Raw genomic sequence first — 27553 nt, forward strand, 5'->3', positions numbered from 1 at the left:
ATTCGTCTCGATAGCCGCTTTCATAAAATAAGTACCAAACTGCAGCATGTTATTTAAAAAAAAATTGACCTTCATATCTTTGACACGACTCCACCAAGCAACAAAAAACCAACAGCATGTTAATACCCCATCGTCCCATGCACGCTTTGTCCCACAAACGTTTGAGGTTCTATCACACTTTTCAAGTTATTCTTGGTGACAATGGTTAGTGACTCACACTGTAGACACTCGACCGAGCAAATGTGTCGTGGGGAGGTGGGGGAAGGGGGGGGGGTCGGGGGATGACCGCGAGAGTGCTCTCTGTATTTCATCACTGTGCCAACACAGAAGGGGATCTGAACCCGGTACCTCACAGTCTGGGACAGTATTAGAGAGTCGGCACAGAGCATTTTAGTAATATGGCCTGCTCTTCTGCTGCTAATGGCCTGCTGCACAGGTGTCAAGAATGAACCTGTTAGGGTGGCGGTATCACCAGGACAGTGACAGAAGGTTAACTGACGATGACTACGATCGTGAAGGTGTGGCTAGGTTGAGGTGTATAACTTTGGCGGATCTCACACTATACGCTCTTCCTCTACGATAACGACGCTACAAGTACCAAAAGACTTATAAGAACGTGTAGAGTGCGAATCGTCAAACCCGCAACACAGTCAACGCAAGGGAGCACATCAAAAAGTGATCGCTACGAGAGCTCGCTTGAAACTGTCGTGTGGAGTTCTCAAGTATGCGTGACAGCAAATTTTCTCGTAATCCAGAATAATGGGATCCACAATGGACTGAAAAATCGGCCATTGATTAACGGAGATATTAGAAACTAATAGCTCTTAATTTTAACCCACTCTTCACTGAATTTAGACGCTTAAAAAAAAGGGAAGTTATTTCTCAAACACAAATCTTACATTTTCTGTTCGATAACCCCATCAACTCTGTTCATCTACGTATACATCTGCATCCATACTCTGCAAACCACTTTGAAATGCATGGCAGAGGGTACCTCGTAATGTATCAGTTATCAGGACTTCTTCACATTCCAGTCACATATGGAGCTTGGGCATGGTTGTTTAAATTACCTCTGTGCGTCCTGTAAGTCTGCTAATTTCATCCTCACGACACCTGTGAGAGCGATAAGTGGTGGGTTGTAGTATATTGCTAGATTCGAGGTGTAAAGCAGCTTCTTGAAACTTTCAGAGTGGGCTTTATCTTCAAAGTGTGCCAGTTCAGTTTCTTCATGGATCAAAGAAGCACTGAATGTTGGTGTTGCTCTTCTCTACGTGTTTACAATACCTGCTGCCAGTCCTATTTGATACGGTTCCTACACACTACAGCAATATTCTCGGTATCGTCACATGAGACAATTGTAAAGAATCATCTCTGTGGACTGATTCCAACACCCTAGTATTCTACCAATGAACCGAAGCCTTCCACCCGTCTTATCTCCAACTGAGAGCGCATCATCGTTCCGTTTGATGTCCCAAATTGTAACGCCCAGAGATTTGTATGAATTAACTGGTACCAGATGTACTCTTTCATTGGTGACTATAATTTTTTTTATCAAGATTCTACTAAATATTTGTGCAGAATTCTTCAGATAGTACATCATTATAGATAACTGCATCATCCACGAAAATTCTAAGACTATTAAATTGCTGCAAGACGATTAATATATAACAGAACCTGTGATTCCCAATACACTTACATTGTCCACACCAATTTCTCTTCATTGAAGGTAACACGCTGAGTCCTCCCTAGTAAATAAATCCTCAGTTAAGCCACAAATTTCGCATCATACGCCATATGATCTTTCTTTTGGTAATAAGTGTGGTTATGGTACTGAGTCAAATGATTTTATCGAAAATCCGAAATTACTGCATTTATCCTACTGTCTTGATTATGGCTTTAAGGATGTCATGAAAGAAATGTCACTATTTTCGAAATCCATACTGATTGGCAATGAGGTCCTTCTATTCAAGGAACCTCATTACGTTTGAGCTCAGAATATGTTCAAGAATCCCATAACAAATGGATGGCAAGGATATTTATTATACGGTAGTTTTATGAATGACTCCTGATGCTCCTCTACTTGATGGGTGTCTCCTCGGAATTCTCCCAACTACTGGACATTGTTATTTGTGATAGATATTTACAATTTATTATTGTGTTATTTGTAGAAGGATTTTGGTTAAGAGGGGGGCTAACTTAGTCGCAAATTCGGTGAAGGATCTGATAGAGATTCCATCAGGTTCTGGAGCCTTGTTAAATTTCAGCTGTTTCTCAACACTAGTGACGCTAATTCTACATCTATATCTGTCATTGTCACAAATTGGAGCAATACCCCACAGTACCATCTCTAAACAAACATTTCGGAAAACTAATTCAGTTTCTGATTTTTATTTCCTATTCTTAATTTCTGTCATTACCCAGTCTACGAGTGTCTGAACACTAACTTTGGTACCAGCTTTACATAGAACCGGAATTTCCTTGGTTTTGTGAGAGATCCTTCCTATTCTATTACAATAGTTTTAGTAGGAATCAAACTATGAAACATCCAGGATGGAATGTGACAATATTACGAAAAGGAAACTTGCAACTCACCATAGAGCGGAAATGCTGAGTTGCAGATAGGCACAACAACAAACTCTCAGAATTAAAGCTTATGGCCAATAAGGCCATTGTCAACAATAGACGACAGACATGCATACACGTACACTCCCCTTCCCCCCCCCCCCCCCCACACACACAAGAACGCACGCACGCAACTCACACACACGACTGCAGTCTCAGGCAACTGAAACCACATTGTGACCAGCAGCACAAGTGCATGGTGGGAGTGGCGACTGGGTGTGGGGAGAGGAGGAGCGGCAGGGTGGTGGGGTGGTGGACAGTGAAGTGCTACAGGTTAGACAGGGGGCAGCAGAAGGGTGTGGAGGGAGGGGAAGTAGCAGAAAAGTAGAGAAATAAAAAGACTGAGGTGGTGGTGGCATGATGTCTGGGTAGTGTTGGAATGGGAACAGGGCACCTTGCTGGTTGGGTGACGGCAGTGAGTAACAAAGGAGGACACCAGGCAGGTTGTGGGAACCTTTGTCAGTCACTGTCTTCACTCATCCATCCCTTTCCCTGTTCCCATTCCAGCACTACATAACCGTCATTCCACCACGAAAGACAGTGTTTCTTTAATAATGAGAGTCATTTTGTTGTGCCTAACTGTGACTCAGTAGGCTTAGTAGGTTGGACGGAATTTTCTCTCATCAGCCAAATACATTTAGCATCTTCCTACATGTAGGGCTACGTTTTGCCTAGCATTCATTGACTTTTTCTTTAGATGTTTCTTTCAAATGAATGCAGACCGTGGAGTGTCCCTCTTATCATCAACTGCTTTACATACGTACCAAGTGCACAGCCGACTGTTCTTGTAAGCCTCAACCACAATTTTTGTACATGTTGTTCTCAAGAGCTGAATATTTCGAGTTTTGTATTCAAACAGGTCCCAATTGCTTCTTTATCTTGTTTGCTGAACATATATGTATTTTGCTACTTGTTTTAGTGGCCATTTGCATGTTGTAAATCATGGTCATTGATACTAGTTTCTGTGTGAGCTTCCTCAAAGAGGTATGGTCATTTTGAAACTATCAGGTGCAACATCATGAGTGGGCTCCCAAACAGACTGTTTTAGGTAATCACGAGACAATTCATTTAGAAATGTTTCACCAGAACCCCACCCCTTACTGAACTGTCATTTAATCAATTAACATCTATTTCAAAAATGAGAGAGTGAATTGGAAACTTATATAACAGTGCTTTAGCGTTCTGCATAATGTTTGGTTGCATCTGGAGAAGGTCTAGAAGTTGACAGAGGGACCTGATTCCAAATTAATGCCCACCATGATACTGAGTCTTTCCCAGAAAGCCTCACACGCAATTTATGTTTCTGTTTTGGTTGGTACAATTTGTTTGTGACCTGCGGCAAATGCCACACTATCTCAGTGTATATTTTCGATACAGGTTGAAAGTTTTATCAGTGTCTCACGGCTGTAAGTTCCGCGTTTTCACCAGCTTTCTGTACCGGGTATTATGTGAGCTCTACTGGGGCAGCTTCAAACCCTGGCACGTTGATATCAGTGCTTCGGAAGTTAGCCACTGGAACTCTAATACTCTCGCAAGTATGTGACACTTCTTTGGAAATATTACTGACACTTTCAGGTCCCTATCGTTATCTGGACTGGACGAAGAGTAGTCTAATCTAAAAACCGTTGTGTACACTCCGCACCCAAACAGCTACCTGAGCAGCAGCCTCTGATGTGTACCACACCCCTGACCCATTTAGGGTGTCCATAGAGTACTCAACCCCTTGATGCAAGTCCAAGAATTTTCAGGCTGCTTTGTCACAGAACCTTCGAACTCTGAGTCAGTCGTTCCATTCGATTCAGAACGTGGGATGCACGACCAGTTTTTCACTGCAGCAAATTGTGAGTCTCACTGAAATTAGAAGAGGCCAGCTTTCACAACCTTCACTGCCATTTGAATGATCCAAGTGTGGCCACAGAGCACAGTCAGCCGCTGGTAGCGCCCTGCTCTCTCAGCGGCTGACTGAATGGCCTCTGTAGCGTGCTGAATAAGGCTCCCAGCCATACACACTGACTGCACTTAGTGTTCCCTCACATCGCTTTTTGCATTTCCCTAAGGGATACATTCACTTGCCGTACATTTGAACTTCCTCCTGTTAATAGGTCCTATCCTTTTATGTTTGCCTCTTCTTGACACAGCACATACCATATTACTCAACAACTGACGTCAGTCTCACTGACTCAGTTTCGATTTCAGTGGAAGCCTGGACCTCATACTTGTTGGTTATGGTGATGAGTACCACGTGCTGACTGCTCCCCGGTCCCTGCCTCCACCGTCCATGCAGCCTAGTACTACCACTAGCAGACCGGTCACAGCCAAGCGCATGAGGGGTGACAGATCATGTACCTCGTATAGAAGTGACAGCAGGATATGTTAGTGTGAGGTATCTGTGGTATATCGGATACATGACTGTTGGTAACTCTCCCGAAACACCCACGCACAGCAGCTTGCAGGCGGCTGATCTTAGCTTATGAACGTCGGCTTACTCTTCCCGCGTTCGAGGAGAGTGTTCATAGTAGGGCTGTAGTGTGGCTGGTGTAATGTCTTACAGAATAGTAAACAAGAGTCATTAAATTAAGCCTAGAGATTCATTTTTATGCTCTGGACCAGTTAAGCTCCGAGTATGACTAGTTACCGTTAATATCTGAAGCAGTCCGTACTCAGATCGATTTTTCCTTTACAGCCTCAGTATCACCTTCTACAAACGCTACTAATCTCCTGAATTTTTTTTAGAGGCTGTAGTCGAAAACAAAATCAAGATAATAATTACTTTGCGGGGAATGCAGACAATGGAACACGACATGCAACTTACAACAAGCGCTACAAAAACACTGATTTTCTACGACATACGTAATTCTCATCACTGGTAACTTATTAAAATTCTCAAAAATTTATATTTATTCACGTTGATATACAATGAATGATGGGATAAACGTATCATTGAATGATATTGCTACTCCAGAATTTTTATAGAGGATAAATGCTGCTCGTAACGTATGCTATAGCACAAAATTCGTTTCTCATGGCACACAGCGTACGAAAATACGGAATATAGTGCGACACAAACACGGAGTTTGATACAGTTAACACGAATAACTTGTTTAAAGTTGATATGAAGTGTTAGGACGTGACTTTTAGAGCCGAATTTATCTGACACATCTGGTTTTACTCGGACACGAAGGAAATAGCGGAAGTTGGCTTGTATACGAAATTATGAGTAAGTAGCCAAGGGAACTGCCGGATTCTCCATTTTGCTGGTTTCGTGTCACATTTGGCACTTGCGTGTCAAAGATGAACTCTGCAACATCAGTACGTCTCTAAAAAAAAAAAGACGTACAGTGTGCAGCATAATGCAACTAAAGGCGCGTTGGTAACCCTCTTTGAAAATTTTACTATTACGTTCCGTAGACAGATTGCTTTTATCACTGTAAGGGTCTATGGAAGATACTAGGTGATTTTTTTCTACGATGTACAAACACTAGGGGTTGATCAGTGAGATGACAAGGAACAAAAATGTTCTAATGATGTCCAGAAATGCATGGTTCCCATGACAGAGACCATTTATTCAATCTTACTTTGTTACAGAAGCTGCAGTGCAATACCACGCAGCCATACTTACAGAATGCACTTTTTCCTCCTAGAGGGTCGTACTCATTCTCGCACGTCGTTACCTAACATGCAGGAAATCATGAAGGACGTACCCGAAATGAAGAGACACTAGACATGGAAAAAAATGTGATTAAAACTGTCAGTAACAGGCAATGGACCGGCCTGTACGGGGTAAGCCAGACGACCGTGTGGGACATTCTCCGTGACGATTGTTACTACGCTTATCAGTTAGAGCGTGTGAAGGGGTTACTAGCGACAGACTTTCCACATCGGCAGCAGTTTTGTCGTCGGTTGCTTCACCAGGCAACCATGATTGCAGGAATTGTGTCATCCATCCTATTCACCGATGAGGCCAGCCTTACGTGGAGTGGCATCTTCAACTTTCATAACAGTCATCTGTGGGATAGTATGCAGAACCCCTGTGGTACGATGACAGCGAATCATCAGCATCGGTGCAGCCGGAATGGGTAGGCTGGGATAATTTGCGACCGTATTTTGGGTCCAGCCTTCCTTCCACGTCACCTAACAGAGGGGAACTATCGGCATTTCCTACGGCCGTCTTGCTGTAAGAAGTGCCATTTATGATTCTAATGGTTATGTTATGAAGGTGCTCCAGCCCACTTCGCCATTAACGTCCGGATGCATCTCAAACGTGTCTCCCCAGGTTGAAGGATCGGACGAGAGGCTCCAGTTGCATGGCCTGCTCGTTCACTGCATCTCAACCCGTGCGATTTCTGGTTATGGGGCCACCTCAGAAGTATCGTGTACGCAGAGGACATTCCAGATGTGGAGACACTGGAGCAGTGTATTCATCCTGCCTATGACGCTGTTCGTATGCAGCCTGGCCGATTTGAACGTGAGAGACGGAGCACGCTTCTGCGCGTATACACGCATGCGTTGAGGCACACGGAAACCATTTTCATTACGTACTGTAACTGTCGTTGCGTGGTACAGCGAGTTTTAGACCGCAGTCTTTGTAACAGTGTATGAATAACTTGTGTCTGGTGTGGAAACCACGCGTTTCCAAACATAAATTCATTAGACCTTTTTGTTCCTTATCCTCTCATCGATCAATCCCTAGAGTCTGTATACGGAGGTAAAAACCATCCTGTATACGCTACGTGATGACTAAATGGCATTCGAACTGGAGCTTTCTAGAACACCGAAAGCGATGACACACTGATACCCAATGATGTTGCGAAGTTCCCTCGCAGTATCCTTATGTCTGCAACGTGACCCAAAGCAGATACCCGAGCAAGTTCACTCCGGCGTATACCACGGGTGTTATGCTGCTGCCAAACCAGTAGCGTGGGACGTACGTATTGCTTGTCATCCAGGAGCAATGAACAGTACTGAATACAAGTTCGTGTGACCCTTGGACGAGACAGCATTCTGAACAAATGAGATATCACATTATTAAGATTAAATTAGCGCAGAATTATTTTACATCTATCGCTGTTTTAAAAATAAAAGCTGGATGTATTCAAGTAGCAATCTACTGTGTTTGAATATGGCCGCCGCCCCACGGCGCCGGCGTGGACGTCTCAGACCACCAGATAAGACTGCCATGATTAAATAAAATAACACAAAATGAACCCTGTGGACCATGACGTGTTTTTAGTAGTAACGGATGAAACACTTACCTGAGTTGTCGGTTGTTAAAGTACGCAAGGTGACTCCGGTATAGGATTCTGAAAAAGAAATTCGCAAAAATCTCAGTAAAAAAATTAAACTTATTGTTCATTATTTCACAATAAATTGTTATCCATTATCATAATCAGACTCTTATGAATCGAACAAAGTAATAATTTTACCTGTAACAGGAACTGGGTGACTGTAGCCAGTAAATATGACCACCGCCACAAAAATGCGGGTGAACCAACTGAAGCCTCTGCAGAACATGATGGAAGGTCACAGGTGTCGGGCCAAGTAAGGAACTTTTCTCTCAAAATAACCTCGCCAAACTTGCAGTCTGCTGATCAACCTGAAATTTTACGAACAAGTGTGACCACAAAACACATTTTTTTGCCACTACCTGTCTAGTAAATAAAGTAGAGTAAATTAATTTGGATCCCATCATTTTACAAGGTGGATGCCACTCCGTTGTTTCGAAATACAGTGTGATTCACGAAGAGATGCAAATATTTTAATATGTTATTCTACAAGTAAAACTAAAGAAAAAAGTTCAAGTAAACATAGATCCGCAAATGCTTGGTTACCAAGTTACGGCTAATAAACGATTTGCCTGAACTTTAACAACTTAGCTAATATGAAGCCATCGCAAAACTGACCGAGGTTACAGTAAAGGACGATCTCCATTTATTTTGTGGTTATTGGTCTGGTGAATCTAATAAAACATGCCCCACATGTGTATCTGCAGTAATTTTCCAGGACATCCATAGAAGCAAATAAGTAGTTTCGTAAAATTTTTAATTTATTACAAAATTATTGAGGCTTTCGTGGCCACTTGTTGACAAACTGCCTATTGGCTTCTGTCTCGGGTTCTTCAGCCAACGTTCATCTAATGATTTTTCTGACGTTTCGCCAGCACGAGTGGCTGGCATTGTCAAAGCTTCACCCTCCACTGCCAATGGTGGAGGGTGTAGCTTTGACAATGCCAGCCACTCGTGCTGGTGAAACGCCAGAAAAATCATTAGATGAACGTTGGCCGAAGTACCCGAGACAGAAGCCAATAGGCAGTTTTAATTTATTACTTGCCCCAATATTGATTTTTTTAGCACGACCGCTACGGTCGCAGGTTCGAATCCTGCCTCGGGCATGGATGTGTGTAATGTCCTTAGGTTAGTTAGGTTTAAGTAGTTCTAAGTTCTAGGGGACTTATGACCACAGCAGTTGAGTCCCATAGTGCTCAGAGCCATTTGAACCGTTTTTTGTTTTTTTAAATTCCAGACAACTGCCCAAAGTTTTCAACAGAAGTTGCAGAGAAATTAATTTTGCAAAAATGATGGTAATAACGTTAACTGAATCTGTATGAACGTGTCAGATTATCTGCTTTTTTTAGTGTCATAGCACACGTGAATTCATCTTAAACCAGAAAAACCAAAGCTCAGTGTTAAGGGAATAGTACAGTGTACATACAGTTTCATAATACATTCACAATAAATGTTCAAAAATGTCTCCACTGAATTCAACGCATTTAGCTGCACTTGTATGAACAGATTTCGTTGCTCGTTTCAGTTTCACAGGGTTGTTCTTAATTTCGTCTGTTGCACTCACAACGCGAGCAAGCAATGCCTCACGTCTATTCACTCTGTCCTCATAAACTATGTCTTCACTCAGCCCCATACACAAAAATTCATTGGTGTTAAATCGGTCGATCTGAGTGGCCACAGACGTGTAGCACTTCGACCAAGCTATAACTGGGAAAAATGTGCTTTTAAATGTATAGTGACGGGTTGGTGGAATGTGGAGGCGCGGTCATGTTGGAAATGCATTTGCAGTCGCGTAGCAAGTGGAAGATCTTCGAGCAAGCGGGGCATTTCTCCTTGAAGGAATTGTGAGTACTTCTCTGTAGTCAGACGTGCTGGGAAAATATTTTCTTAGATTCACCACATCAATAACAACAAAATGAATGGAAACAGTGCTTTATTTTAAGCTTGTACAGTTCCGCAATGGCTTCATATTAGCTAAGGAGCAAAATTTCAGGCAAAATCTGTTGTTAGCCGTAACTAAACTTTTGCGTATCTCTGTTTATATGAACTTTTTATTTAGTTTTACTTGTATAATAACATATTAAAATACTTGCATATCCCCGTAAATCAACCTGTATACTGGCTGATCAGCTTAACTGTTTACGTCAAAAACAATTGAAAGCATTTAAGAGATCGTTATGATGTTTGCACCTGATTAAATGAGAGAGACTGCTGTATGAGCCACGTATAGTCCGTTGTCATACTTATATTCTTTGCAGGAGACGGGGATCAACTTCTCTTTTTCAAATGAAACTATAGTACACTACTGGATATTAAAATTGCTACACCAAGAAGAAATGCAAATAATAAACGGGTATTCATTGGACAAATGTATTATACAAGAACTGACATGTGATTACATTTTCACGCAATATTGGTGCATACATCCTGGGAAATCAGTACCCAGAACAACCACCTCTGGCAGTAATAACGGCCTTGATACGCCTGGGCATTGAGTCATACAGAGCTCGGATGGTGTGCACAGGAACAGCTGCCCATGCAGCTTCAACACGATACCACAGTTCATCAAGAGTAGTGACTGGCGTATTGTAACGAGCCAGTTGCTCGGCCACCATTGACCAGACGTTCCCAGTTGGTGAGAGATCTGGAGAATGTGCTGGCCAGGGCAGCAGTCGAACATTTTCTGTATCCAGAAAGGCCCGTACATTACCTCCAACATGCGGGCGTTCATTATCCCGCTGAAATGTAGGGTTTCACAGGGATCGAATGAAGAGTAGAGTCACGAGTCGTAACATACCTGAAATGTAACGTCCACTGTTCAAACTGCCGTCAGTGCGACAAGAGGTGACCAAGACGTGTAACCAATGGCACCCCATACCATCACGCCGGGTGATACTGCAATATGGCGATGACGAACACACTTTTCCAATGTGCGTTCACCGCGATGCCGCCAAACACGGATGAGACCATCATGATGCTGTAAACAGACCTGGATTCGTCAGAAAAAATGACTTTTTGCCATTCGTGCACCCAGGTTCGTCGTTGAGTACACCATCGCAGACGCTCCTGTCTGTTACGCTGCGCCAAGGGTAACCGCAGCCATGGTATCCGAGCTAAGAGCCCATGCTGCTGCTGCAAACGTCGTCGAACTGTTCGTGCAGATGGTTGTTGTCTTGCAAAAGTACCCATCTGTTGACTCAGGGGTCGAGACGTGGCTGCACGATCCGTTTCAGCCGTGCGCATAAGATGCTTCTCATCTCGACTGCTAGTGATACGAGGCCGTTGGGATCCAGCACGGCGTTCCGTATTACCCTCCTGAACCCACCGATTCAATATTCTGCTAGCTGTCATTTGATCTCGACCAACGCGAGCAGCAATGTCGCGATACGATAAACCTCAATCGCGATAGGCTATAATCCGGTCTTTATCAAAGTCGGAAAAGTGATGGTACGCATCTCTCCTCCTTACACGAGGCATCACAACAACGTTTCACCAGGCAACGCCGGTCAACTGCTGTTTGTGTATGAGAAATCGGTTGGAAACTTTCCTCATGTCAGCACGTTGTAGGTGTCGCCACCGGCGCCAACTTTGTGTGAATGCTCTGAAAAGCTAATGATTTGGAGATCGCAGCGTCCTCTTCCAGTCGGACAAATTTCGCGTCTGTAGCTCGTCATCTTCGTTATGTAGCAACTTTAATGGGCAGTAGTGTATATGTCAATACGTGGGGATCTACTGTGCAGAGGGGGAGGGGGGGTTGGGGGGGTTGGGGGGTTGTTGTGAGGGAGGATGCCAGACGTCGAGGTCATCGGTATCATCGAATTACGGAAGGACGGCGAAGACAGTCAGCCGTGTCCTTTCAAAAGAGCCATCCCGGCATTTGCCTGGAGCGATTTAGGGAAATCACGGAAAACCTAAATCAGGATGGCCGGACGCGGGGTTGAAGCGACGTCCTCCTGAATGCGACTCCGGTGTGCTGAACACTGCGCCATCTCGCTCGGTCGAGGATGTGGGCGTGTCTCGCCTACAGCAGTGGCGTCAGCCGGCTAGACGAGTCTTGGGCGGGTAAGGACACGCCAGCGGGTACTTCCGAGTGTGGTGCTGGGGGAAACTGCTCTCTAACAAACGAATTCTGTATGAAAAAGTATAATCCCATTTCAGAAACATCATAACTATTATGCTATTGAAGATATGTGCGTGAACAACATACTGAAGGAAAGAGCAAACTCCCGAGCTTTACGTGGCTCACGCTTGTTTGCAGGAGTGAGCGCCCACCTCAGTTGTAGTAAAAATGGTGTCGGGAGAACCGAAAGCGTTTCGTGTTTTACGTTTTGCGCAGTGCGGTTCAGTAATAACCGTTGAACGTGGCTTTCGTACTAGGTATGGTGTGGATCCTCCTACAGCACAGAGCATTAGGCGGTGGCACGAACAATCCGTAGAAACAGGTTCTTTGTGTAAAGGCAAATCGCCGGGCCATCCCCGAGTGTCTGACACAGACATCGAGCGCATTCGCCATAGTTTCGCAAGAAGTCGTCAGAAATCCGTTCGCCATGTAGCTCGACAGCTCAACATGCCGCCGATATCCATCTGGCGTGCGTTGCTTCGACGTTTACACACGAAACAATACAAAATTCAGCAATTGCAAGCTTTTAGTATAGGTGACAAACATAAACGTTTGGAGTTCTGTAATTTCGTTCTTGGCAAGTGGGAGGATGTCAGTTTTCTTCCACACTTAGTGTTTAGTGACGAGACAAGGTTCCATTTCAAAGGAAAGATGAACCGCCATAATGTGAGAATATGGAGTACGGAAACACCACATGAAGTTATACAAAATGAGAGGGACCCTCCAAAATTGGATGTGTTTTGTGCAGTTTCACGGTAAAAGGTGTACGGCGCATTTTTTCCCTTTTTTGGCCGAGAACACTGTTGCAGGAAGTACATACCACGATATGCTTGAGAACGTTCTTATCCCACAGTTGGAGACTGATTTGAACGACTCCATTTACCAACAGGCTGGGGCACCGCCACACTGGCATCTGCAAGTGTGGGAATTTTTAAATCAAAGTATTATTCAACGATGGATCGGTCACATTGGACCAAATGTTTCAGACTTACATAACTGTCTTCCACGGTCACCAGACCTGAATGCATCTGATTATCTCTTGTGAGGGCCTATCTAAGACTCTGTTAATGTGACTCCATTACCAGCAACAGTGAATGAACTGAGAAATCTCATAACTGCAGCTGTGGAAGCTGTAGCTCGAGACATGCTCACTGTACTATGGAAACAATCTGAATACTGTATTGACATTTGCCGTACTTCTCAAGGCCGGCATATTGAACACCTATGAGAAGGTATGAAAAAAAGCTAAATTTACTTTTCATCAAAAAACAAAATCCATTTTATTTGTTTATTAGTTTCAGAAATATAGATGTGCCGTATAGGATGATTATTTTTGATGCTCCCTGTACACTGTCGGTACACTGACGGTGGCTCAAAACAGGACAATCTCCTAAACACGATATCATGAAACCATGGATATGCGAGAGATATTAGTGAAGAAATGAGCTCACCGCAACATGGATCACAATTTTGTGATATTTATTACAACGTTTAGCAATGCTTTTGATTACGAATATTGTGATAGGACTTTCACAATTAATAACTATCTCGCTCTTCGAGGTGTCGTACCATATAGGGTGTCAAATCAAAGCTAAAGACGTTCATATAGAATAAAACCTCAGATTTCATTTATGTAATTTGCTCTGTCTTCTAGCAGCACGATTGTGTAAATGTGACAATACTCTGAATTAGCCACAGTTGAATGAAATAAGTTGTATAGGTAATAAGTTGTATAGGTAATCATAATCGATGATGAATACCATAGTTAATTTTGAATACCATTTCATACTAGGTTTACTCATAAATGCAAATCGGCGTTAGTAAAATGTGCACTTCAACTGAAGTTTTAAAGAAGAAATGAACAGATGGCAGATTAACACTCCTTTTAAATTAGTCACACATTAATCGTATATATTTAAGTAGCACAATTCTTGAGAGTACTGAACAACGTACCTAAATATGATTTACATTTTTCTTAATATGTTAGGTAATACCACACAGCTGATGTTTTGAGTGTCCACAAAGTGATTGTGATAAATTTGAGATTATTTTGAATTTAATGATTTGGAATTAAATGTAAAGTACGTATGTGGGACAGCCTTAAATATGATTATTTCTCAGTGTTAAACGTCGAGTCAGTGTTGGGCGATGCCACAGAGAACGTGGAAGGTCGTGGATCACTGCGCCTGTCCTCTTTGCGTCTTTCGGTTCATTCGGTATTTGGTGTTTCGTCGTCCGAGTTTCGGCAGCTTTCTGTCTCGGAGTGTCGTTCCGCTGATCTCACGAGAGGTAGATCTGAACAGTGATCTGGTCGGCGAGTCAACGCGAACTGTTTGTGGGTGCAGAGCGCTAGACTTCCCTTAATTTAAATTAGTGACACTTTTTCTTCGTGCAGGATTTGGAATACTCTAAATAAAGTTTCGATGATTTATTTTGGAGAACTTGTTGTAACTTTAGCTTCGTACTAGTGAGAATCAAAGCAGAAATGAAATTACAGGGTGAATATTATTGAAGTGAATGAAATAAAATCGCCATCACGTGTCAACGGTTTGCGTTAGGACGTTAAAACTCCGCGGTTAGCCATGGGGCATGATGGGAATTAATATCCGCATGCGTTTGGTTTGCTTTGGTGACAAAGCCCGGTTTAATTTGCATGGGTTCGTCGATAAGCTAAACAAGCGCATTTGTGGGACTGAGAATCCGTACTCCGCGATCGAGAAATCTCTCCATCCTCAACGGGTCACGTAGTAATCGGTGCGATATTCCTTGATGGCACGGTGACCACCGAAAGCTACGTGAAGGTTTTCGAAAATGATGTCGTCCCCATTATCCAAAATCACCCTGGTATCAACAAGATGTGGTTCACGCGAGACGGAGCTCGACACCATCGTAGCAGGAGAGTGTCTAATGTCCTGAAGAAGCACTTTGGGGACCACATTCTGGATCTTTGGTAGCCAGAGGCCCCCGGTCTCAGCCTTGATTGACTGCCTCCGGATATGAACACATGTGACTCCTCATTGTGCGGCTATATTAAATATAAGGTGTACAGCAACAACCCCAAGACCACTGCTGAACTGAAAACAACCATTCAGGAGATCATCGACAGCATCGAAGTTCCGACACCTCAGCGGGCCGTGCAGAATTTCGCTGTTCGTGGCCACCACATCATCGCCAATGATGGCAGACATAACGAACGTCTCATAACCTAAAGTCGAATATCTGTAATGACATTTACGCCTTAAGTAAAGGGAGTGCACGCCCGGCAGTTTGTGACTAATTTGCGATTTTCCTCATACAGTTGAATAATTGTCACAGTATAGATTACTTTGCTATAGCTGATGTTATTAGTGGCATGTGAGCAGTGAACCATGTTTTGTATCGTGTTTAGTAAAGAATCAAAATTTGTTGAGATGTTTGCACATAGTTTTGATAATTACTGCTTTGAGAAAAAGGAAATCTGCAAGCATAGTATTGCGTTTACGCTGTACTTCTGCTCTTTATTTATGATTGTTTGTTAATGACTTTGCTTTGAATCCACACTGAAGTGAGATCAACATTCACAGATATTTCTGTAATATCAATAAATATTTATGAATATTGAACTACAATCGCATTGTGTTGGTCAACTTCATTAGCTCTACTGTTTTGATTGTTCAGTCCAATACTCAACACTCCGCTAAATAGCCTATAAATTGCTTGAGAAATAAATCATTTCTTATCTGCGTGCCGGCGCATTAAAACGCTGGTGTGCGACCAACCTCTGTGACACGTAAAGGGGAGCCAGCGCCTAGCGACGTCCAGACACCGCTGCCAGAAGAGATGGAGGAGACTCATTTGCAAATAAAATTTACAGTTTAGGATTTAGGATTTATGTCTTTTGAACATCGAACCGAAGCTTTGTTGTAAGTCAATTCGTGAATTCTTTTGGAAGTGCGAAAGTACGAAGTTTCCTGCTCTCAGTACAGAACTTAATAACTGGAAAAATAAATTATTCTATTCTACTTCTTTCCAAATACTGTGGACAAAAGACAATAAGCTTTATGATTCAACAAATTTGAAAGTTAATTCAGTGGAAGTATTGAAGCCATATGCCTCGACACTATGTGACGCAATGGTATCAAAACGAGGGTTGACAGACAGAGGGCATACTAAACTTCGTTTCCAAAATTGTTTCGCTCGGGAAGATCTTACTATAGTGCCTCATTTAATTCATCAAGCGAACGTCTGAACAACAGATATCGAAATAAATATCCATTGGAAAGAAAAACAACTGAAATTATTCTGCAGAGGAATAGGCACTGGATCTGACAGAACATCAATCTGTTCCTATTTGCAGAATGCGATAGAATTTTCTCATCTTCCAGCAGCAATATACCGTACGTCATTTGAGGAACGAAGCGTTCCTAGGTTTGGAATTCTCTCTTTACAATTTCATATTGTATTAGAAATAAAAAAAAGTGTAATGGAACGTTATCTACAACTTGTGCAGAAATAGGACTGCAATTATAAGGACATGAGACAGTAGCTTTCAAGCATATAGCGTACGTAATTGAATGTACACGTTGATCGTCTTGTGAAGAAACCAAGGGCAAATTGAGAAAGGAACTAAACTAAGGGAGAAGAAATGTAAAATTTAAGATTATCTGACGAAACTGTAATTATGTCACAAACTGCAAATGATTTGAAAGATCAGTTGAACATAACGGATACAGTCTTGAAAATAGGGTGTAAAATGTGCGTCAATAAAAGTGTGACAATAGTTCAGAAATGTCGTCGAATTAAATGAAGTGTTGACTAGAGAATTAGGTTAGGAAATGAGTCACTAAAAGCAGTTGCAAAACTTTGTTCTACGGACTGGCAAACAGATGTTGATTCCCAGTGTAGATGGGATATAAGATGCGGACTGGAACATCACGAAAGGAGTTACTGAAAAGGAGGAATCTATTAAGTTCTGATGGCAATTTAAGTGCCAGTTAGTGGTATCTCTTGCGAGTGCAGCCGTGGTTTGAAGTGAGACATGAAGGATGAATTGTTCAGTCAAGGAGATAATGGTACATTTTGAAATTTGCTGCAACAGGAGGACGTTGAAAATTAGATAGGTAGATTGAATATGAAATAAACATGCAATAGACACAAAATAAAATAGAAAAATTTTATCTTGAGTGTAATCGTTCAACTGTACAATATTTTTTGTCACTGAGAATTTGTGTAGAGTCACAGATATAGAACATGCAGTATTTTCGTTGGATGAAAGGATAGACTCTTATTGTATGACTACTTAAAATGGCAGAGGGTCATGTATTTATTTCAGAAAAAGATCACAGTTCGAAGCAAGATATGACCTTAGCACGGTAAGTGCAGAAAAACTCTCTGTTGCATCGGCTATTTAATGGACGGGAACACAAAATGCCAAGAAATTGATCAATATGTGTTTGTCTCGATCTCCTGGTGATAGTGTGGACATTTTTCGCATTAAATTAAGAGATATACTACCTAAGATCTCAAGTACAAAAGTCTACATATTGTTGTGTAAAGACATAAACTTAAACACAGGTACCATAAATGAAATTGGTAGCATCCTCATAAATATCCTTCAGAGTTTTGGATGTCCCAGTTGGTCAATAGTACAACAATGGTTACTACGACGACGGCATCAGTGATTCACCATGTGGCCAAAAGCATGGAGAGAGAAAAGTGTGCAATAGCTGTACAAGATCTTGGATTCTCAGAGCGTTTCTGTCAAATAACAGTAAAATCGGGTATGGAAAATTCCCTAACTGCAAACTTCTGAAATATATTTATCAGAAATCAAAATACAAGATTTTCCAAAAGAACCAGCAAACCAAACCTGGCTTGAATAGTAATGAGAAACGAATGCAAATGTAAAATGTAAAATCGTCTATATTCTCAAATTTATTTAAATTGAATTTTCAAAAGACCTTTTGAAAAGCACCCAAATCACTAAAAAATGTTTCACAAAAATAAATGGATAACAGCAGTTGTTAAGAAGTCCTTCCAAATCCTTCTGTGCCTCAGTTGCATTAAAAACAGTCATAATGAGCCAGAATTATTAAATCTTTATCGCAGGTGCCGAAAGATTTACAAAACGTTGCTAACTGCGGCAAAAAGTCATAAGTACACTTTTGTTACTACAACAACAGAACAAGAAGCTAGTAAAACTATGCAAAACTAAAATATAAAAGGTCTAAAGGATTAGATGAAGTAATAATGTGTGTACTGAAACACTGTATGGAGAGTATACAACCTCCCTTAATAAACACGACAGATGAAATCTTGACATCAGGGAAATTTCCAGAATTTTTAAAACAGGCAAGAGTCGTATCCCTGCTAAAGAGATGTAAGAAGACAGTATAGAAAATTAGTGGAAAATATAAACATTTATGAAAGACAGATTAATGAGTTACTTGAATAAATACAATATTTTAAGTGAATAATTGTTTGGTTTTCGAAGTAGTAGGAGTATAGAATTAGCGATAGTGTAATTCATAACTTGATGCTCTTGACAAAGACGAGTGAGTGACACACAGTTTATAGATGATTCGAATGTTTTTATACTGTCAACGATAACATTCTACTAAATAAGTTAGAAACATTAGTGATAAGAGCAGTAGCTAACGACTGGTTCTGATCATACCTAGCACACAGGGTACAAATTGTACAGATAACACATACCTCAAATAAGTCTAAGGTCTTAGTAAAGCATTTATCAGAGTCGAAACATATTAATACAGAAGTGAAGGAGGGTAGCATGTTGGGAATAATACTCTTCTAGATATACATCTCAGGCTTTTCCACTTGTGACAGTCATGGAGAAATAATATCTTTTCTGATGACAGCAATATTGTAGTCTCTGAGAAAACTATTGAACTCCTTGTATAGGGAGAAAACAAGGCCCTTAAGAAGTTTTACAATCGGACAATATGCAATATAATGACACTGAACATAAAGAGAACGAACGGCATGAATATTAGCTTTAAGAGTGAAAGTGATCCTATTCAGTTAAATGTAGATGGCACCTCTATAGGCAATACAACAAATGGGAAACTTCTAGGGATGAATACTGATTCTCAGTTGAACAGCCAAAGGTACTTGCGAGATATCGTATTCAGCATGCTATGACCTTAGAGACCCACCGTAATTATACACTGAAGCACCGAAGAAATTGGTATAGGCATGCGTATTCAAATACAGAGATACTTAAACAGGCAGAATACAGAGCTGTGGTCGTCAACGCCCACATAAGACAACAAGTGTCTGACGGAGTTTTTACGTCGGTTACTAATGCTACAATGGCACTTCATCAAGATTCAAATGAGTTTGAACGTGGTGTTACAGTTGGCGCACGAGGGATGGGACTAAGCATTTTCGAGGTAGCGATGAAGTGGGGATTTTCCAGTAGGACAATTTCACGAGCTTACCATGAATACCGGGAGACCAGTAAAACATCAAATCTCTGACATCACTACGGCCGGAATAAGATCATGGAAGATAGGACCAATGATGACTGAATAGAATCGTTCATCTTGACAGAAGTGCAACTCTTCCGCAAGTTGCTGCAGATTTCAATGCTGGGCCATCAACAAGTGTCAGTGAGCGAACCATTCAACGAAACGTGATTGATACGGGCTTTTGGAGCCGAAGGTGCGCTTGTGTACCCTTGATGACTGCACAACACAAAGCTTTACGACTCGCCTGGACCTCTCAACACCGAAATTGTATTACGACTAGAAACTTGTAGCCTGGTCGGGTGAGACTCGTTTTAAATTGTATCGAGCGGACGGACGAGTACGAGTATAGAGACAAGCTCATGAATCCATGGACCCCGCATTTCAGCAGGGGACTGTTGTAGCCCGTGCAGGCTCTGTAATAGTGTGGGGCATGTGCAGTTGGAGTGATATGGGACCCCGCATATATCTACATCCGACACTAACAGGTGACATGTGCGTAAGAATCCTGTCTGCTCATCTTCACCGATTGATGTCCATTGTGCATTCCTATGGGCTTGGGCTGTTCCAGCAGGACAATTCCAGATATGAACATCATTGCAACGCGCTGTTCAGAAGAGATCACCACCCTCTAGTACTCTGACGGATTTAAGGAAAGCCCTCCAGGATTCGTGGTATCAATCCTCTCCAGCACTACTTCAGACATTAGTCGAGTCGTGTTGCGGCACTTCTGCGTACTCGCGGCAGCCCTGCATGTTGCCAGGTACGTGTACCAGTTTCTTCGACTCTTCAGTATATTACGGCCAGCATCTCTTAGTTACATACTGTACATGTGTACGCTCAGTTCTTAATTATGATATTCTCTTCTGGAAATCAAATGTACAAAATACGAACACAACTTTCAAACCACAGAAATGAGGCATAACATCAGTAACCAAGCGTAGTACTCGAGGTGATTGCAAAGATCTGTTCAAAACGCTGGGGCTTTAAGTGCACCGTGTGTGTACATTTACAAACCAGTTGTACACATCAAAGATGACATGCGCTTTTACTGCACGAAGAGCTGGAACAGGATAAAGACGGAACTTGCCTTTAGCAACAAAAAATAAACAGAATTTTAAGTCAAGGAATAAACCTGCACACTAGGTTTCCGAAGGAGATTACGTAGATTGCTAAAACAAACCTATTTAAGCAGGAAATTGAAATGTACCTGTTAATCCAAACATTCTATACAGTGAAGGAATACTTACATAACGCATAGAATGGCCTGGTAAGAAAATGTAATACAAAAAGACGATAGTAAAAAACCTAACATTTGACGTAAGTTTTTCACTCTACATTTCCCCTCCCCCCTTTTTCCTTCCATTTTTTCTGGAGGTATTGCGCCTCCAAAATCTGTGCAGTGTATACGAGTGAGACCCTGTCCTCTACCTGAGCTAAGCACCCCACTCGTTATAGAGGGCTGCAGGCTCTGTTTTTCAGGTTAGCAGGTGCGAAGCTGCAGTGCACTAAATGTTCCTGACGTCAGCTGACGATGTGTGCGTGTGTAGTGCTATGAAACAATGTGTGTACAGCGTGTTTGGAGTGTGAAGTGAGTGTTAGTGAGAAATGGATGGACAGTGTAGCATTAGCGTTTGATCACTGTGAAGTGACCCCTTTGTGAGACAGTACTGCGCCTGGCACACACGCAAGTTTCCTGCTCATCCGCCAACAGGGCGCCGTTTCCTGATTCCGGCCTGGGGACCTGCCGCGTTGAGGAGGCCGCGAGGCTGCCGAAAACGCGGCTGCAGAGTTCCGCGCAGCGTGAGCCGAGCTGAGCCGTGTTTACACCTGGAGGACAGTGAGGTATCACGTGGAGCTGAACCGAAGCTGTGTCCAGCAGAGTCAAGTGCGGTCATAAGAATACGTTTTATGCTGTGTTTACCTGCACATAGACTGCGTGATAGTGCAGGACAACAGGTTTAGCCGCACATTAAACTTGGACAGCACTGGCCAGCCATCTGGTCCAACTAAACTGCTGTGATGTGAGCAGTTGCAGTTCAGACATAGAAAGAGATGAGCTTCCAATGTCATCTAATCTTTAAAGAGAATGAAATAACATTCGTCAAAACCCCAGCACTACCGCACGCTTCTTAGCTGTCCAGACGGAAACCGTAAAATGCTCTCGTTCTCACCAGACATAGTGTAAGTAGGCTGTTTAGGTTTTTACGCTGGTAACACCACGTAGTTCTCTGTATGCATATCGCTAACTGTGCTGTGTGCAGTCTGTGGCTGGTTGGACTCATTGTTGCAATATTCGCTAGCGTAGCGCTGGGCAGTTGGACTTGAATAGCGCGTAGCGTTGGGCATTTGAAGGTGAACCGCCAGCAGTGGTGGATGTGGGGAGAGAGGTGCCAGAGTTTCGAGAGGTTACTATGAGCTGACGATCTGAACGTGTGTCCGTCAGAAAAAGGAAATTTGTAAGACAGGATGTCATAAACTGTTTTGAACACTATTCAGGTAAATACATTCTATGTTCTCTATCAGAATCGTTCATTTTCTATCGATGCCTATCAGTAGTTAATGCCTTCAGTAGTTAGAATATTTTATTTAGCTGACAGTATTGGTGCTCGCTGTATTGTAGTAGTTCGAGTAATGAAGATAATTGTGAGATAAGTGATTCATGAAAGGTATCAGTTATTGTTAGTCAGCGCTATTTTTTTGTAGGGATTATTGAATGTCAGACTGCGTTACGCTAAAATATTATATGTCAGTTTAGTAATGATCAGAATAAGTAAAGAGAAAACTGTCTGAGTACGTTGAGTTTTGTTTAGCTGTTTGAAAATCAAATTACGTAAGAGTTTTTCCAGCACTGTCATTCTTTACATACAAATGGGAAATTTCGTATGTCCACCCTTAGCCAAGGATGCCTCATAGGAACCTTCTGATTTTTTCTTGTACTTTGTGTAATTAGTGTAGATATTGTTTATTGCTAGCGCTCAATTATAGAGTGAATCTCCTTTGTAGTTGTAGTTTTTCATTGTTGTACATTAAAATAGTTGTGAAATGCATGTAGATTTGCACCAAGTATTTCGCAGCCGCCCTTGGATATTATTTTCAGTGTTATTTTAATGTGTTTCCTTATTTCGCTCTCCAAATTGGGCTTCTCTGGGTTATTGTGTGAAATATTTTGCCGATTACGGCATGTGAAAAACGTAACACTAGGCTGCAAAGTAAACTCAGAAATGACAGTGAAGACGAGAGTAGTGTTTCAGCGCCACCCTGTAATGAATTAACAAATATTCAGAATAGTAATTTGGTAATTGTGCATAGGGAAACGGACCAGGTAATAAATAAGGGTGAAACAGCTAGTGAACAGGGTAGTATTGTCGATCGATCGGTCGGCAACAGCTCGCCCCAGGAATCCGAAATGACAGGACACAATCTTGCAAATACCGTAGATTCAGGTTTTGCGTCCTCACCTTTTCCTCATTCTTCATTCAAATTGAACAAAATCAGACACCAACACAGGAACAGCTTCAATAGTTAGACACAACGCTTGAACAAACAGGCGAAGATTTAACTGCTGAGTTACTTAACATCGTAACTAAATGTCAAAAAGTCTGTGATGACGTAAAAACATAAATTTGTTATAATTTTCAAACTATTTTTTCACGGGATGAATATGCATTACAGAATCACGCAGCAGCTATAAAACAACTGCAAACTGTTGTTCATGAAAATCACGACACCTTGTGGGCTAAAATTGACTCAGTTGCATGTACCGATTCGGTTACGCAACTTGCAAAAACTTAGGAAAACTTAAAGAACACAGTAGATACTCTAAAACTAAGTTGAGAAAAACACACGGAAGAAATCAGTTAATTATCGGAGAAAGTAGCCGAACTTTCGGATCAGTTCAGTAACTTATCTACAAAGATAGATGATGATCTGAATGACACAAGACCGGTAGCCTTCATTGACACAGAAGTGTATGAACAAATTAAGAAATTTAAACAAAATCAGAATCAAATCAATAAACAGTACGAAAGAGAAATCCGGGAGGTACAAGACCAGTTGACACAGGTAATACATGAATTACATGTTTCAGAGGAGACTCGCTCTCCAACACAGGAAGAGGGACTTAGAAAAACGAAGAGCCACAAAATAACAGCACAGGGCATTTTGGAAATTGTAAAAGTAAGTGGCAAGGTGCACCAAAATTTGAGATGGAACCGCCGACACGACGTAACAATGAGCGATATGCGACTCGCCGTCATAATGATTTTGACTATAAGCTGTTCATTACTACACGTAAATTCAAAAAATATAAGAATTCCGGCAATGACATTGATCTAGCGTGACTTCATAAATTCTGTCATTGTTTTCCTCCCAGCTGGTCATTAGAGCACAGATTGGAATTTATGTGTGGCTATTTGGAAAATGAACCTGCTGTAAGAATGAGTTTGGTCATTCGCGAATGTCACACTGAAGGAGAATTCTATCATGCCTCCCTCTCAGCATATAGGTCTCAAGATACTCAAGACCGAGTAAAACATAGCATCATAATGATGAAACACTTCCAACAATCTGAATTTTCCAGTCTTGTCAAATATTTTGAAGACAAACCCATACAGCCCTCAGAACTCATCCGCATACGCTTCATCAAATTGCCTGAACATTTAAGACATATTAATTTAGCAGGACGTTGCAAAGACAATATCGAAGCTTTTCAATTACTCTTACACGAATTGGAAATTGACAATGACAAAGGCGGGACGCAAAACCAGGAAAACAACAATTACAGGTCACATCCGTCACAACTCCGTGACGACAGAAATATTAACTGGACAGGACAATGGTATTCTCACAACGCAGATCGTGAGCAAAACAGACACCACCCGTATGACAACCGTTCGCAGAGAAATACTAATTTCAGGGAAAGATCAGCTCTCTGCAGTAATGACTATGACGATAATCATAGACAATATGGGAACCAAAATAATTATTATCAAGGGAGACAGAATAACTTCAGATGCCACAGCTCACCCCACAGTTACAATTCAGGGAGAAATTCTCCATCACGTGACAGACAAGAAAGAAATTATAGAAATTACCTACACCATGACAGACGATATAGTCTTAACAACAGACCAGAATTTAACCAAAACTGGGGTGATTCAAACAGGGCAGGGCCCTCTCGACAAGATGAAATTGTAGAGGCTAGATCTCCAAATTCCAATAGCGATGCACGTCAACAAAGAGACAGTAGACAATGACTCACACCGCTGGCAGCCACGAAACGTACTTATGGAGCTGACTATGTAGCTGCCGTGGCTAATAATTACGTAAAACTGGAAGACATTAGGGACATTTTACTCCAGGAACACGACGTAAAACATAACAACTTTGCATATCCTGTGATTCACATTACAGTAAATGACAAATAATCTATAGCAGTGCTTGTCTCTGGCAGTCCCATTTCAGTAATTAGTGAAACAGCTTTTAGCAAATGCAACAAATCGAACGATTGCCCCACACTTCCTTTACGTAAGATTAAATTACAAGGTGCAATTTTTGGAAAAGGTGTAGATGAATGCCAACAAACCAACTTAGAATACTTTTGTCAAAGCCACAGATTCACTATGAACTTTCTTATCGTTCTATTACTGTCGACAGAAATTATATTGGGAGTAGACTTTTTGAATGAATACGAAGCAATCTTAAACTTTCACGATGCTGAAATACGTTTAGAGAAAGAAGGTAAATCAATAGCATTGAAATTTGAAGATTGGCTCTCAAACCATGACAAGGAAATTAAGCGGCATTACCTCTTGATAGACAACAGTTCGGAAATTTCGACGGAACTTGACACTAACAATCACTCTGCAAGTATTGTCAGGGATGATATCGACGACGTATTCGAGACTAATGACTTAATTCAGAACAAAATTAAAACAATTGAGAAATGTAGTGACACTGATAGGCAGGACCTTCTTGACATTTTACAAGCACATTCCACAGCTTTTACTCACAAAACAGGATCCATCAAAGCATTTCAGTATCAGTTTCGTGTTCGTGAACATACTAAATTTTGTGTTAGACCATAAGTAATTTCGGCACATTATAGGGTCTGTGTTAGAACAGAAGTACAATCTATGCTTGACGAGGACATTATTGAGCCTGCAGTAAGCTCATACAACAATCCATTACATGTTGCTGAGAAGAAAAATGGATCGATCTGACTTGTCTTGGATTCGAGACAAATCAACACTATCATCATTCCTGAAACAGACAGGCCGCAGAAGTTGGAAGAACTTCTTCAAAAATTTAATGGTGTAAAAGTGTTGTCTTCTATTGATCTCAGATCCAGCTTTTATCAGATCGAACTTCATCCGGAAAGTCGAAAATACACACATTATCTTTGTTTCGGCGTTTGTTATCAATTTCGTAAACTTACTTTTGGTTTGAAGATTGCTTCGGCAGCATTTATTCGTGGGCTAAATTCCATATTACCTGAGTTCTTAAAACGTCGCATCATCTTATATGTGGACGATATTCTGGTAGCAGAAGCTTCATGGGAACAACAAAATCGCATCCTCAACAGTATGTTAAGTATTTTTGTAGAATCTGGAATTACAGTTTACTTGGAAATGTCTGAATTCGGTAGGACAAAAGTGAAGTTTTTGGGACATATTATTTCTTCTGAAGGCATTCAGCCGGATCCTGAAAAGTTAGAAGCAATCAGAGCCATTCCAGTTCTATCCACAAAAAAACAAGTCCGCAGTTTTCTAGGCCTCGTAAATTTTTACGGTCGTTTTATGAATATGCAAATTCTAGTAACACCAAAACTTTGTTCTCTCTCACTGGAAAAACTACTATTTGGAACTGGGACGAACAGGCACAGTTGGAATTCTATTCTTTGAAAGAAGCGCTACTTAACACCTCAATACTAGCTCATCCAGGTCTGTCACAAGATTTCTGCCTTAGCACAGATCCTTCTAAAGTCTGTCTTGGTGCCCATTTATTTCAAGAAGCCATAGAAAATTACACTACCGTTCAGAAAACCATTGCTTTTGCTAGCCACGTGCTAACAAAATCGGAAAAAAACTATTGCGTCACTGAATTAGAAGCTTTATCTATCGTTTGGGCATTCTACAAATTCCGTTTCTTTCTTTCTGGTAAACACGTAAAAGTATACAGTGATCATCGTGCATTACAATTTATTATGTCTTCAAAATTAAATCTTCATAGGTTAAAACGTTGGGCATTGTTTCTGCAAGAATTGTACTTCACAATAGTCTAGATTCCCGTCAAGGAGAATATTGTTGCGGACGCACTATCACGTGCACCGACTGGGCTTGAGAAACTTAACACGGAAGCCAACCTGGAGAAAAATTTCAGTATTCTTTACATTCAAAAAGTCACCTTTGAGAACTTCATCATCACATCCTTAAAGAATATAGCTCATTAACAAGATAAAGATCCGATTTGGAAAGGCAACAGAAGTAAATGGTATGAAAAGACACACACACAAATTCGCTATTATTATCTGGTTAGAAACAACATACTCTTAAAACGTAGCACTGTTGATGACTAGATTTGCGTACTTTGCATTCCTGACGATTTCGTCAATAACGTCATTTGGTACATTCATTTCAGATACGCACATTTTGGTCCACGATAATGTTATCATATTCTTTGGACGACTTGTTATTTTAACAGTATGGAAAAGTGAATTCCAAGAATCTTGTCTATTTTTAAACTTCGTCAAAAAGTTAACCATATGCCACCTTACAACGTGTTCCGTTGTTTCCTATCATTCCTTCTAAATTAAAAGAATTTGCAGCTGTTGATGTCTTGGGACCCCTTGTCAGAACGTCGAATGCATTTTCGTACGTTTAGTCGCTGTGCAGGTAAGCTACCACAAACAGCATAGTGAAAGCATTATTGTGGCCAAGATAGACATGCAGCCCATGCCTACTACAGTAGTACAAGTTTATATGCCAACTAGCTCTGCAGATGATGAAGAAATTGATGAAATGTATGATGAGATAATAGAAATTATTCAGGTAGTGAAGGGA

The 27553-nt window shown here is 41.4% G+C and overlaps 1 protein-coding gene across 2 annotated transcripts in view; it reads right to left on the bottom strand.

The window, feature by feature from the left end:
- LOC126159827 (ankyrin-3-like) overlaps nt 1-27553 on the bottom strand; it is a 111336-nt gene that overhangs the window by 76015 nt on the left and 7768 nt on the right. For both annotated transcript variants that reach the window (XM_049916637.1, XM_049916636.1), the window contains exons 2-3: nt 8046-8215; nt 7875-7922 (exon numbers count right to left, since the gene is read on the bottom strand). In XM_049916637.1, the coding sequence (XP_049772594.1) occupies nt 7875-7922; nt 8046-8133 (136 nt within the window). In that variant the 5' untranslated portion in view covers nt 8134-8215. The remainder of the gene's footprint in view (nt 1-7874; nt 7923-8045; nt 8216-27553) is intronic.

This window comes from Schistocerca cancellata, unplaced genomic scaffold (genome assembly GCF_023864275.1).
Source record: "Schistocerca cancellata isolate TAMUIC-IGC-003103 unplaced genomic scaffold, iqSchCanc2.1 HiC_scaffold_1148, whole genome shotgun sequence".
NCBI lineage: Eukaryota > Metazoa > Arthropoda > Insecta > Orthoptera > Acrididae > Schistocerca > Schistocerca cancellata.